At 28.5% G+C, this 12,992-nt stretch overlaps 1 protein-coding gene across 2 annotated transcripts in view; it reads right to left on the reverse strand.

Annotated features, from left to right (window-relative positions):
- LOC145247967 (alpha-1,6-mannosylglycoprotein 6-beta-N-acetylglucosaminyltransferase A-like) overlaps positions 1 to 12,992 on the reverse strand; it is a 322,486-nt gene that overhangs the window by 55,430 nt on the left and 254,064 nt on the right. For both annotated transcript variants that reach the window (XM_080109617.1, XM_080109616.1), the window contains exons 6-7: positions 4,837 to 4,926; positions 282 to 359 (exon numbers count right to left, since the gene is read on the reverse strand). In XM_080109617.1, the coding sequence (XP_079965743.1) occupies positions 282 to 359; positions 4,837 to 4,926 (168 nt within the window). The remainder of the gene's footprint in view (positions 1 to 281; positions 360 to 4,836; positions 4,927 to 12,992) is intronic.

Here is a 12,992-nt window from a genome sequence, read left to right on the forward strand (position 1 = left end):
ACCTACATTTAAAATTTCAAGTTTTTGACCCAAAATTGGCACAGGAGTTTGGTAGAGTTTTCAAAGGTCAAATCGTTGAACTTTGACCCCTTGACAGCCAAATTTCTGGCTGAAAACCAATTAAAAAGATTTTCCCAAATCTCAATACTCCTTATGTCAAATCTTGAGTCTCTAGACCGAAAATTGACAGAGTTATTCGGTAGGGAAATGTACACAGACACACACACAGACAAACACTTTCACTTTTATAGATATATAGATATGCACACAACTTTACTCACATAAATTGTTGTGACAGTTAAGTGTTTCTTTGTACTGGAAGATCCTCGCCAAGCTTTACTGGGGCACCAAGCTTCAACCTGGAAATAATGATAAAAATAGAAAACAGATTTTATTATTATTATTTTTTCTTTTATTTATTTATTTATTTTTTTACACAAATGCAAAACCATATGTAATGTTTTTACCAATGAGCGATCAAACTAGATAAAATAGAAGTCTTTATACACGGGTCTTTTATTTCTGTGTATCGTCGGCGTTTCTTTCCGCTGTTTCAGGAGTGGCTAGTTGTTGTCAATCCGTTTGTGTGTTTAAACTCAAATTAATAAAACTTCTCGTGCAAGATAGACACAAAGAAACGTTTGCTGCGTTTCTTCAAGGTTTTATCTGAGGAAATCTACTTAGGAGGGGAGAGAGAGAGAGAGAGACTAAATAACTAAATCATTATTTCCTTCTTAACTTATACTTTCAAACTTATGAAATGAGTGACGCAAAGCAACAGACATCAAATTAACGTCTGCCTAAGATTATTCTGCTTTATTTGGCTGTATTTCATTTGCATGGCTTCCCAGAGAGAACTAACTAAAAACCTTAGTTTTCTCTTGCTCGAGTAACGTCACGTCATTCGTCAGTTTTGTATATTGTATTTTGATCGCTGTTGCTCCTGCCTTGTCCTTATGTCACCTGTCTTTGGGTTCTGTTTGCAGATTAAGGTCATCTTTACATGCACTAATGTGACCCATGCCAAAATTCACACTAGATAACTTAATTGCTACTGACGTAGGGTCGTTAATATATAACATCTACACATTGGTATAAATTGTATCATTTGAACAACAGTTTTTATCTTGCCTCTTATATTCGCAAGATGTCATCTGATCTCCAAGTTCTGAGCTTCATCTTTAAAAAATCGAGAATCTTTGTTTTGTATGGTATTTCTGAATTTTTGAGATGAGGATTGGTTATTTGTATTATTTGGATTCATCAGACTACTGTTCTCATCTTGAGTGTTATTTGCACAACGTTTCGGTCGATGTAACGTCCGACCTTCTTCAGGTGTATCTTGTCAAATTTTGGAATTTCGAACGGAACCCTTTATTTATTTTACTAGAGTAGCATGTTCTTGTTCCGTCAGCCATGACTGGATAGAGGTTCTAAGTAATTCGCAATTGTATTTTTCGGTCGCCCACACCGAGAATTGAACCTTCAACCTTCAGGAGAATATCACTGTTTTACAATTGATTTTCCAAGCACTCTAACCACTGCACCATGAGTTTTTGCAGAGGTTCCATTGACTGAAACGTTATGAAAATCACACTCAAGATGAGAACAGTGGTCTGATGACTCCAAATAATTCGAATTTGTTTTGTAGTTTTTTATTATTAGCTGGACAGGGAAGGAGGAGAGAGAGAGAGAGGTAGAGAGATAGGAGTTTTAATATAAACATGTTACACGCACTTTCAATCTGTTTTGGTTTTTATGGCCGTCAGTAGATAAATAAACATCAATGTCTGTGTGTTTCCTTATATAAAGAAAGGTGAGAGAATCAACATAAAATTTAAAAGTGTATTCTTATGTAAAATTTTCTGAGGAAGACAAAAGAAATGGTCCCGAATTGCTATGCACCCTCTCTAAAAAGTTTTATGGAGGCAGAACTCTCTTAAAAATTCAAATATGTAAAATATCCAATTTTAACGAAATTTAAACAATATGTATAAGGCATTTCTGTTTTGTCTTTTTAATCAGATTAAATCAATCCATGAAATGGTTGGTTGGTTGTTTTTGTTTTACGGCATATCAACCCTTTTCGGGTTATTTAATGCTGAATCCAAAGATTTTGAAGAAAAATTTTTTTAATAGAATATATTTGTTGTTTTCACGTCGGTTTCTATTTAACCCATAGTTGGGACCCTAACAGGTACTACCACTCCAGGTCAGAGTGGACCTGGGAGCAATGGTAATTAAAGGGTGGCTCCACACTCCCCAAAGCCCACAAGCTGGGGCCTCACCACTGGATATAGTTTAAGGTCATATCCAGGACCCCCATTGAGGGACTTTTACCCTCTGCAGGGGGCAGTCGGCGTATTCTAATGCCCCACCGACAGGGCCCCATGAAATGGTAGATAAATAAATGTCAATCTACATAAACACAATAAGTTTACTCATACGCAAAATTTTCTGGGGAAGACAATGGATCAGATTTGTTTTCATTTTTCATCTTCGTCGTCTTTCAGAACACTTCACCACCAAATCTACACAACTTCTCCAGTTTGCTCGATTTGTTTCTTTTTTTATGGCATATCAATCACTTTTGGTTCATTTAATTGTAATACGTGTTAGGTGTTAATTGGTTATTGTTGTTTCTGTGAAATCTTTTGGTTATAATTTGTTATATATTTTTTATTTCCTTCAGAAATTCGAAAATTTTGGGTTGACCTTGTCAAATATCTCCTTTAAATTATCTTCGTTGTCATGTCTCATTCGGGCTTGTTCCAAGTCGACACAGTCCGTGAGTATATGCTGTACTGTATAAGGTTCTTAGCATGTCATGCAGAAAAGTGCTTCTTCACCTTTCAGTAGATAGAAGTGGGTAGCATAGGTGTGTCATTCGGAGTCTCATCAATATTATCTCCTCTTTTTTTTTTTTTTTTTTTACATGGGTGTCACCACTTATCAAGGCCCAGAGGCCACTCGAGGATAAGGGTTAATAGGTATACATTAGTCATTGTGATTTTAGCATAGTAAACAGTGGGAATTTTGTAACTTGGATTACTTAGGGGGACGATTCAATTAGAACTTGTTCACATTGGACTTTTTCTTCTTTTTTTTTTTTTTTTTTACATGGGTGTCACCACTTATCAAGGCCCAGAGGCCACTCGAGGATAAGGGTTAATAGGTATACATTAGTCATTGTGATTTTAGCATAGTAAACAGTGGGAATTTTGTAACTTGGATTACTTAGGGGGACGATTCAATTAGAACTTGTTCACATTGGACTTTTTTTTTTTTTTTTTTTTCATCATAGGTATCAACACATTATCAAGGCCAAGAGGCCACTCAAGGATAAGGGTTAAAGAGTGTACAGTAGAAATTGGACAATATACAATTAGTAATGAAAATTTGTTAAATTTGATAACTTATATGGAACGGCTCATCAAGAACTTATTTACGTTAAACCTGAAGACAACCATATTGTAGTCAGCCGGAAAACAGGAAAACGGAAGACAATCCTCTCTTCTTGACAGCCCCTCTATGTCTCCCACTCCGATGGTTGGTGATATTTTGTGTAACTTGTTTTCTTTACACATGTACCATGCAGCCTGCCATTTTCTCTAATGAAGAATTTGATTCTGGCCTTAAAACCGGCAAATGGGGAAGACATTGGAATTGGTCCTGAATCACCATGTACCCTATCTACAGAATCCATATGATTATGTACTCAATTTTGAAAGAAAAGGTATCTATTATATGAAGGAGAGTTGTTAGTGTTTATGTCCAGAGAGAGGAATGGGTTAAGTGGAAGTGAAAGAGGGGCTTGGGAATGAGATGTGAAAAACGAGGGGGGGGGGAGAAAGACAGAAAAAGGTAGAGAGAGATAAAATAGACAACAGTTGTATAACTCTAATGCATAAGGAACAAGGGTAAACATGCTGAATAGGTATATTTCATGGGTAATGAACACGGGCAGTAACTATTTCATGAGTGAAGTATGACAAATAACTGTTGAATAAGTATTTAGTGGGTGAATCAACAAGTAGTCATAATTGTTAACAGAAATATGTTGTGGTTGCGCATTTTAAATTTGGGAGAAATTCTTTTAGTTTTCATTTTTTTTTATTATTCCACTTGGAATGATTGGAAAATTTGTTGAAGTTTCATGTAACTTATTAATAAGCGCAAAACAATGACACTAAAGTAATACCATAACACAAAATAAAACATTAATTATTTATTCAATTAAAATTTTTAAAAATTCTAATTACTTTGTAAGAATTTTTTTTAAATATAAGTTACAACAGTTATTTTTTAATCTTTTTTACTGAACAATCTTTCTTAGAAAAAAATGAACGAAAGTGGTTATTATATGAAAATGTGTGACTTAAAAAAAAAAACGATTTTTTTTTTCAACAAAAGACAACTTTTGTAATAATATAAATAATCATTAAAACAGTTTTAAACAGACATGATTGGAATGTGTGCGACTTTTTTTTTTTTTAAACTGTTTTTAATTGTCTCCCCTTATTCTGAATAGAAATGTTCAACAAATGAAAACAAAAAGTTGTCCTCCAAACATAAAATGCACAACGGCCGATTTAACACTAGGTAACCCTGCTAATATTCAATAAAACAAGCAAGAAAAAAAGAAAATTAACTTGTTTCAAACCTCCTAACTATTCTTGTATTTGTTCAAACGAAATTAAAATAGAAATTAAATTTGCTTTCACAAACCTGACGATGTTGAACAAATGTTTGAACAGTGACATCTGCAAATACAGACTCAGATTTCAAAAATATCTCATGGTTCAGAACGGGATTTCAAAAACAAAAAAACCTCACCTCACTCAGGTACATGAGGAAGGAACACTCGGTGCCATCAACTCCATACAGCTTGTAGCAAGAATGCGTCCGCCACATTTTGCGCATCCACTAAAAAAAAAAGAAAGAAAAGAATTGCATTTATATTAGTTCTTATTTATTTATTTTTCTTACACTATTGGGTCACCACCTACAAAGCCCAAAAGCTACTTGAGGATATTGGTTAATAAAACTGAATGACTGTCAGCTGAAAAATGATAAACACTATAGGAGTAATAAGATTACTTCATTTTTTTTTTTTTTAATTATGCGGCAGTTAATGACAATAATTTGAAGACATTGGACGATTAAGTTATAATAAGCAGGAATGTAGTCCTGCAGTAATGCGCTTCAAAAGGAATAATAAAAAAAATTTTAAAGAATGGTATTTACTTTTTTTTTTTTTTACTATTGGGTAATGACTTAAGAGCTAAGAGCCACTCGAGGATATAATTTAATGAAATGGAAGATCGTCAGCCAGAAGATGTGGAACACTATGTGAGTGCTAATATTGGTCTATGGTATGGGTTGTTTTTGATTACAGCCATTCGTACTTATGGAGTAGTTTATGACAAGAATTTGTTGACATCAGTAATGACCAAGTTGTAATCAGCAGGGAAGCAGTCCTGCAGTAATGTGTTCCATAGAAATTTTGCCTGATGCTAGGTATATAAGAGGGAGAAAAGAAAGTTTATTTTTTTCCGTTGTATAAGAAAGACGAGTTCTTGTTGTGAAAAACCAAACTATCATACATATGACTCAACACAGTCCTAAACATTTCCATTCACACACTCCAGCACAATCCCAAACAATTTCATCCATGCAACCAGATATGATCCTGAACACCTCCGTTGATTTGACATGACACAATCCAAAACAACTCTGTCGATTCGACACGATCTAGATTCGACATGACACGATCCCAAACAACTCCATCAAATCAACATGATGCAATCCCAAATGACTTCGTCAATTCGACATGACACGATCCCAAACAACTCCATCGATTCGACACGACACAACATTTTACCAGAGGAATATTAGCAGTTACTCTCCAAATGACTGGTAACAGTCTTTTATAACCTTGAACAAACTCATTTTTGCCGTAGATAGGCCCAACTAAGACACTGACATACAATTTTTGAACACTTTCATGCATGCTCGTTACATGAACAGAGAATTTTTTTCCAAGAACTTCCTATCTGTGAAACATTACTATGGGAATGTTTCCCAGCAGACTACAGCATGATCGTCTTCAAGTACAATGTTCTTTTCTTAGTAATAAAAGTTTGTTCATTTCTTCTATCATTTCTAATCCTCTTGTAGTATTCTTTGTCATTGATCTGACAATCTTAAATACTCTTCTCATCAAGTGGCTTTTGGCCTTGATAAGCAGTAACTCATTAGTAAGGAAAAAAATCATTAATTCAAAATGTTTTGTTCTTTACTTGTTTAAACCTTTACAAATCAGTAAAAAGAAAAAAAAAACTCTATAAAAAAGAGCTTTAAATAGAGGTAATAAAAAAGGCCTAAAAAAGAGGCTATAAAAAGCTTTAAGTAAAGGTTATAAAAAAGCTTTAAAAAGAAACTGTAAAAAAGGCTTAAAATAGAAGCTATAAAAAGAGATTTAAATAGAGGTTATGAAAATGCTTTTAACTGAGGTAATAAAAAGTACTTTAAATAGAAAAGAGCTTAAAATATAGGTTATAAAAAGAACTTTTAATATAGGTTATAAACAGAACTATTTATATAGGTTATAAACAGAACTATTTATATAGGTTATAAACAGAACTATTTATATAGGTTATAAACAGAACTTTAAATATAGGTTATAAATAGAACTATTAATATAGGTTACAAAAAGAACTATTAATATAGGTTATAAAAAGAGCTATTAATATAGGTTATAAAAAGAACTTTTAATATAGGTTACAAAAACAACTTTTAATATAGGTTATAAAAATAACTATTAATATAGGTTATAAAAAGAACTATTAATATAGGTTATAAAAAGAACTATTAATATAGGTTATAAAAAGAACTTTTAATATAGGTTATAAAAAGAACTATTAATATAGGTTATAAAAAGAACTATTAATATAGGTTACAAAAAAAGAACTATTAATGTAGGTTATAAAAAGAACTATTAATATAGGTTATAAAAAGTACTATTAATATAGCTTATAAAAAGAACTATTAATATAGGTTACAAAAAGAACTATTAATATAGGTTATAAAAAGAACTATTAATATAGGTTATAAAAAGAACTATTAATATATGTTACAAAAAGAACTATTAATATAGGTTATAAAAAGAACTATTAATATAGTTTATAAAAAGAACTTTTAATATAGTTTATAAAAAGAACTTTTAATATAGGTTATAAAAAGAACTATTAATATAGGTTACAAAAAGAACTATTAATATAGGTTACAAAAAGAACTATTAATATAGGTTACAAAAAGAACTATTAATATAGGTTACAAAAAGAACTATTAATATAGGTTACAAAAAGAACTATTAATATAGGTTACAAAAAGAACTATTAATATAGGATACAAAAAAAATATTAATATAGGTTACAAAATGCACTTTTAATATAGGTTATAAAAGAACTATTAATATAGGTTATAAAAAGAACTATTAATATAGGTTACAAAAAGAACTATTAATATAGGTTACAAAAAGAACTATTAATATAGGTTACAAAAAGAACTATTAATATAGGTTATAAAAAGAACTATTAATATAGGTTATAAAAAGAACTTTAAATATAGGTTATAAAAAGAACTTTAAATATAGGTTATAAAAAGCACTTTTAATATAGGTTATAAAAAGAACTATTTATATAGGTTATAAAAAGAACTATTAATATAGGTTATAAAAAGCACTTTTAATATAGGTTATAAAAAGAACTTTAAATATTTGTTATAAAAAAACTATTAATATAGGTTATAAAAAGAACTTTAAATATTGGTTATAAAAAACTATTAATATAGGTTATAAAAAGAACTATTAATATAGGTTATTAAAAGAACGTTTAATATAGGTTATAAAAAGAACATTTAATATAGGTTATAAAAAGAACTTTTAATATAGGTTACAAAAAGAACTATTAATATAGGTTATAAAAAGAATTTTTAATATAGGTTACAAAAAGAACTTTTAATATAGGTTATAAAAGAACTTTTAATGTAGGTTATAAAAAGAACTATTAATATAGGTTATAAAAAGAACTTTTAATGTAGGTTATAAAAAGAACTATTAATATAGGTTATATAAAGAACTATTAATATAGGTTACAAAAAGAACTATTAATATAGGTTACAAAAAGAACTATTAATATAGGTTACAAAAAGAACTATTAATATAGGCTACAAAAAATATTAATATAGGTTACAAAAAGCACTTTTAATATAGGTTACAAAAAGCACTTTTAATATAGGTTACAAAAGAACTATTGATATAGGCTACAAAAAGAACTATTAATATAGGTTATAAAATGAACTATTAATATAGGTTACAAAAAGAACTATTAATATAGGTTACAAAAAGAACTATTAATATAGGTTACAAAAAGAACTATTAATATAGGTTACAAAAAGAACTATTAATATAGGTTACAAAAAGAACTATTAATATAGGTTACAAAAAGAACTATTAATATAGGTTACAAAAAGAACTATTAATATAGGTTACAAAAAGAACTATTAATATAAGTTATAAAAAGAACTATTAATATAGGTTACAAAAAGAACTATTAATATAGGTTACAAAAAGAACTATTAATATAGGTTATAAAAAGAACTATTAATATAGGTTATAAAAAGAACTATTAATATAGGTTATAAAAAGAACTTTAAATATAGGTTATAAAAAGAACTTTAAATATAGGTTATAAAAAGAACTTTAAATATTGGTTATAAAAAAACTATTAATATAGGTTATAAAAAGAACTATTAATATAGGTTATAAAAGAACTATTAATATAGGTTATAAAAAGAACTATTAATATAGGTTATAAAAAGAACTATTAATATAGGTTATAAAAAGAACTATTAATATAGGTTATTAAAAGAACGTTTAATACAGGTTATAAAAAGAACATTTAATATAGGTTATAAAAAGAACTTTTAATATAGGTTACAAAAAGAACTATTAATATAGGTTATAAAAAGAATTTTTAATATAGGTTACAAAAAGAACTTTTAATATAGGTTATAAAAAGAACTTTAAATATAGGTTATAAAAATAACTTTAAATATAGGTTATAAAAAGAACTTTAAATATAGGTTATAAAAAGAACTATTAATATAGGTTATAAAAAGAACTATTAATATAGGTTATAAAAAGAACTATTAATATAGGTTATAAAAAGAACTTTAAATATAGGTTATAAAAAGAACTATTAATATAGGTTATAAAAAGAACTATTAATATAGGTTATAAAAAGAACTATTAATATAGGTTATAAAAAGAACTTTTAATATAGGTTACAAAAAGAACTTTAAATATAGGTTATAAAAAGAACTTTAAATATAGGTTACAAAAAGAACTTTAAATATAGGTTACAAAAAGAACTTTAAATATAGGTTATAAAAAGAACTATTAATATAGGTTACAAAAAGAACTATTAATATAGGTTACAAAAAGAACTATTAATATAGGTTATAAAAAGAAATATTAATATAGGTTACAAAAAGAACTTTAAATATAGGTTATAAAAAGAACTATTAATATAGGTTATAAAAAGAACTTTAAATATAGGTTATAAAAAGAAATATTAATATAGGTTACAAAAAGAACTTTAAATATAGGTTATAAAAAGAACTATTAATATAGGTTATAAAAAGAACTTTAAATATAGGTTATAAAAAGAACTTTAAATATAGGTTACAAAAAGAACTTTAAATATAGGTTATAAAAAGAACTTTAAATATAGGTTATAAAAAGAACTATTAATATAGGTTATAAAAAGAACTATTAATATAGGTTATAAAAAGAACTTTAAATATAGGTTATAAAAAGAACTATTAATATAGGTTATAAAAAGAACTTTAAATATAGGTTATAAAAAGAACTATTAATATAGGTTATAAAAAGAACTATTAATATAGGTTATAAAAAGAACTATTAATATAGGTTATAAAAAGAACTTTAAATATAGGTTATAAAAAGAACTTTAAATATAGGTTATAAAAAGAACTATTAATATAGGTTATAAAAAGAAATATTAATATAGGTTATAAAAAGAACTTTAAATATAGGTTATAAAAAGAACTATTAATATAGGTTATAAAAAGAACTTTAAATATAGGTTATAAAAAGAACTATTAATATAGGTTATAAAAAGAACTATTAATATAGGTTATAAAAAGAACTATTAATATAGGTTATAAAAAGAACTTTAAATATAGGTTATAAAAAGAACTTTAAATATAGGTTATAAAAAGAACTATTAATATAGGTTATAAAAAGAACTATTAATATAGGTTATAAAAAGAACTATTAATATAGGTTATAAAAAGAACTATTAATATAGGTTATAAAAAGAACTATTAATATAGGTTATAAAAAGAACTATTAATATAGGTTATAAAAAGAACTATTAATATAGGTTATAAAAAGAACTTTAAATATAGGTTATAAAAAGAACTATTAATATAGGTTATAAAAAGAACTATTAATATAGGTTATAAAAAGAACTATTAATATAGGTTATAAAAAGAACTATTAATATAGGTTACAAAAAGAACTTTAAATATAGGTTATAAAAAGAACTTTAAATATAGGTTATAATAAGAACTATTAATATAGGTTATAAAAATAACTTTAAATATAGGTTATAATAAGAACTTTTAATGTAGGTTATAAAAAGAACTATTTATATAGGTTATAAAAATAACTTTTAATATAGGTTATAAAAAGAACTTTAAATATAGGATATAAAAAGTTATATAAATAAAGGCTATAAATGAGTAAAGAGCTATAAATAGAAGCTAAAAAAAAAAGTTACACAAAAGAGCTAAATAAAAAATATAGCAATGATAAACAAGCAGCTGTGGTGTCACGTGAAATCGTTAAATTCTATAGTTTGCAGATGTGTCACCAGGTGGCAGCACCAAATATTTGTAAATTTGAAACCCAAGAAATTTACAATTCAAACTGACTTGCGTTTTAAACTCTTCCCCCCCCCAACCTTTGTTTTATGGAATTAATTAAGAATCATTTTCATATCATAAACGAGAACATCCACATTCTCTTTGATCGCATACTATCTTTAAGGAGTGATCAATTTTCATCTGAACATATTTTTATCATAACATTCTTTTATGGATATTTGTTTTTGCAACAGCTGCTCATGGGTGATCTTAAAGCACAACGTTTACTTTTTTTCTTTTTTTTTTGTCTCTTAAGATTTAGATCTGTAATAAAATTCATAGCAAATGTGAAAAGTATAGTAATAACTTCTGTCGATGTGCATTAGTCTAGACTATCAATCAATAATCACAGAGCCCCTAAAATTGGCGTATCATGATTAATTTAGAGTCAAACATCCTTGAAACCCTTCTCTTGTAAGTCATTAAACATATTCAATAAAAAGAAAAGACAAAAGCTTCCTTTTCTGATTGAGTTTTTATACGCCTTAACTTCTGATCACTTGACTTTATTCCACCATGAAAGCCACCATTCAGTCTAAAAAGACAATGGATACCCCATGTAATTGTGAGGCAAGGATTGTGCAATCCCCAATCACACCTTTCCTGAATCATCACTGCTTTAGTCCAGTGGCAAGGAGAAGTGCAAGACGAATGAAAACAATGTCGACAGAGCGCATACATCATCTGGAATTCCCAAATCGTCACCCATTTTAGTATTGACCAGGCTCAATGTTGCATTCTATCATCATTTATATAATTTCACTTGTGCCTTCTCAACGTACATATTTCCGAAAAATCTACTTAGCAACAAAATCTCACCCCTCCACTGTTGAGGTTCCTAAATGTCACAAAGCTTTCTACTCTAATAGTCTCTTCCCTTGAACAGCTAGACTTTGGAATTCCCTTCCTGCTACCTGCTTCCCTGACTGAATTGATATGCAGAAGTTTAAACGTAACGTACACTGACATTTTGTTAATCTTTCCTAGGTCTGGTCCCATATAGTAGCCTCTTATGTTGGGGATGAACGAGAGTAAAAATAAAATAGTCAAAATTGTAAGGTTAAAGCTCAATGCATTTTACTTTTTAATACGAGAGCATATATAAATAAACTATAATTTTAGATTTCATAGACTATTTTTTTTTCATTCGCCTTTGATGGTCCATTTTGCCTATACATGATCCACCAAATACAGATTTATATATATTGTGAATTTTCATCTGTACAAAGGTTTCAGAGGTCCAAAAATCGTGTACAGAAACATAACAAAAAACTAAATAAAAATTTAAAAAAAAAGTGGATGTTTTTTTTTTGTCTTTTTTTTTCAGATTTTTCTGGACAGGATTTTTGGATTTCTGAAGAGTCACACACTTGATATGCTATGACTCTGTATTTGGCTGTTCATGTGTAGGTGAAATGGACTCTCCATGTGTATGGATTTTTTGAAAGGTGAATAAAGAAATGTGTATTCATGTTTTGTGGACTGTTATCCTCATCTTCATAGTTGTTGTTGTTTCACCACGTTTCGACCAACTCATCCTCTGGCCTTCTTCAGATGATTAACCATGACGGGATAGGAATGCCGAGTCTTGTTAGTGTATCCCCAGTAATTACTGCCTTTCATAGTTATAGTTTCACCACATTTTGGCCAACTAATCCTCTGGCCTGCTTGGGTAGAAATGAAACCATTATCTTCAGACAATGCTCACCTGGAACCATAGAGACTCAATGCCACAATCCACTGCATTACGATTCCAAAAAGGCGCTCAATATTGGATTTTATGCTCTTATAAATCCAATTTTGTGTTCTTATCTGGTCTTCCATTGATTTCAACGACAAAAAAATATAACACCATTCAGTACAGACCTTACGATAATCCTTGAAATGTAGCATCATATATATATATATATATATATATATATATACTCGGGGTTTTTTTTTTATTCAAAAGTAATAGACTAGTGAATTCAACGAGG

Source organism: Euprymna scolopes, chromosome 26 (assembly GCF_053919585.1).
Source record: "Euprymna scolopes isolate OS-2025 chromosome 26, ASM5391958v1, whole genome shotgun sequence".
In the NCBI taxonomy this organism is placed as follows: Eukaryota; Metazoa; Mollusca; class Cephalopoda; order Sepiida; family Sepiolidae; genus Euprymna; species Euprymna scolopes.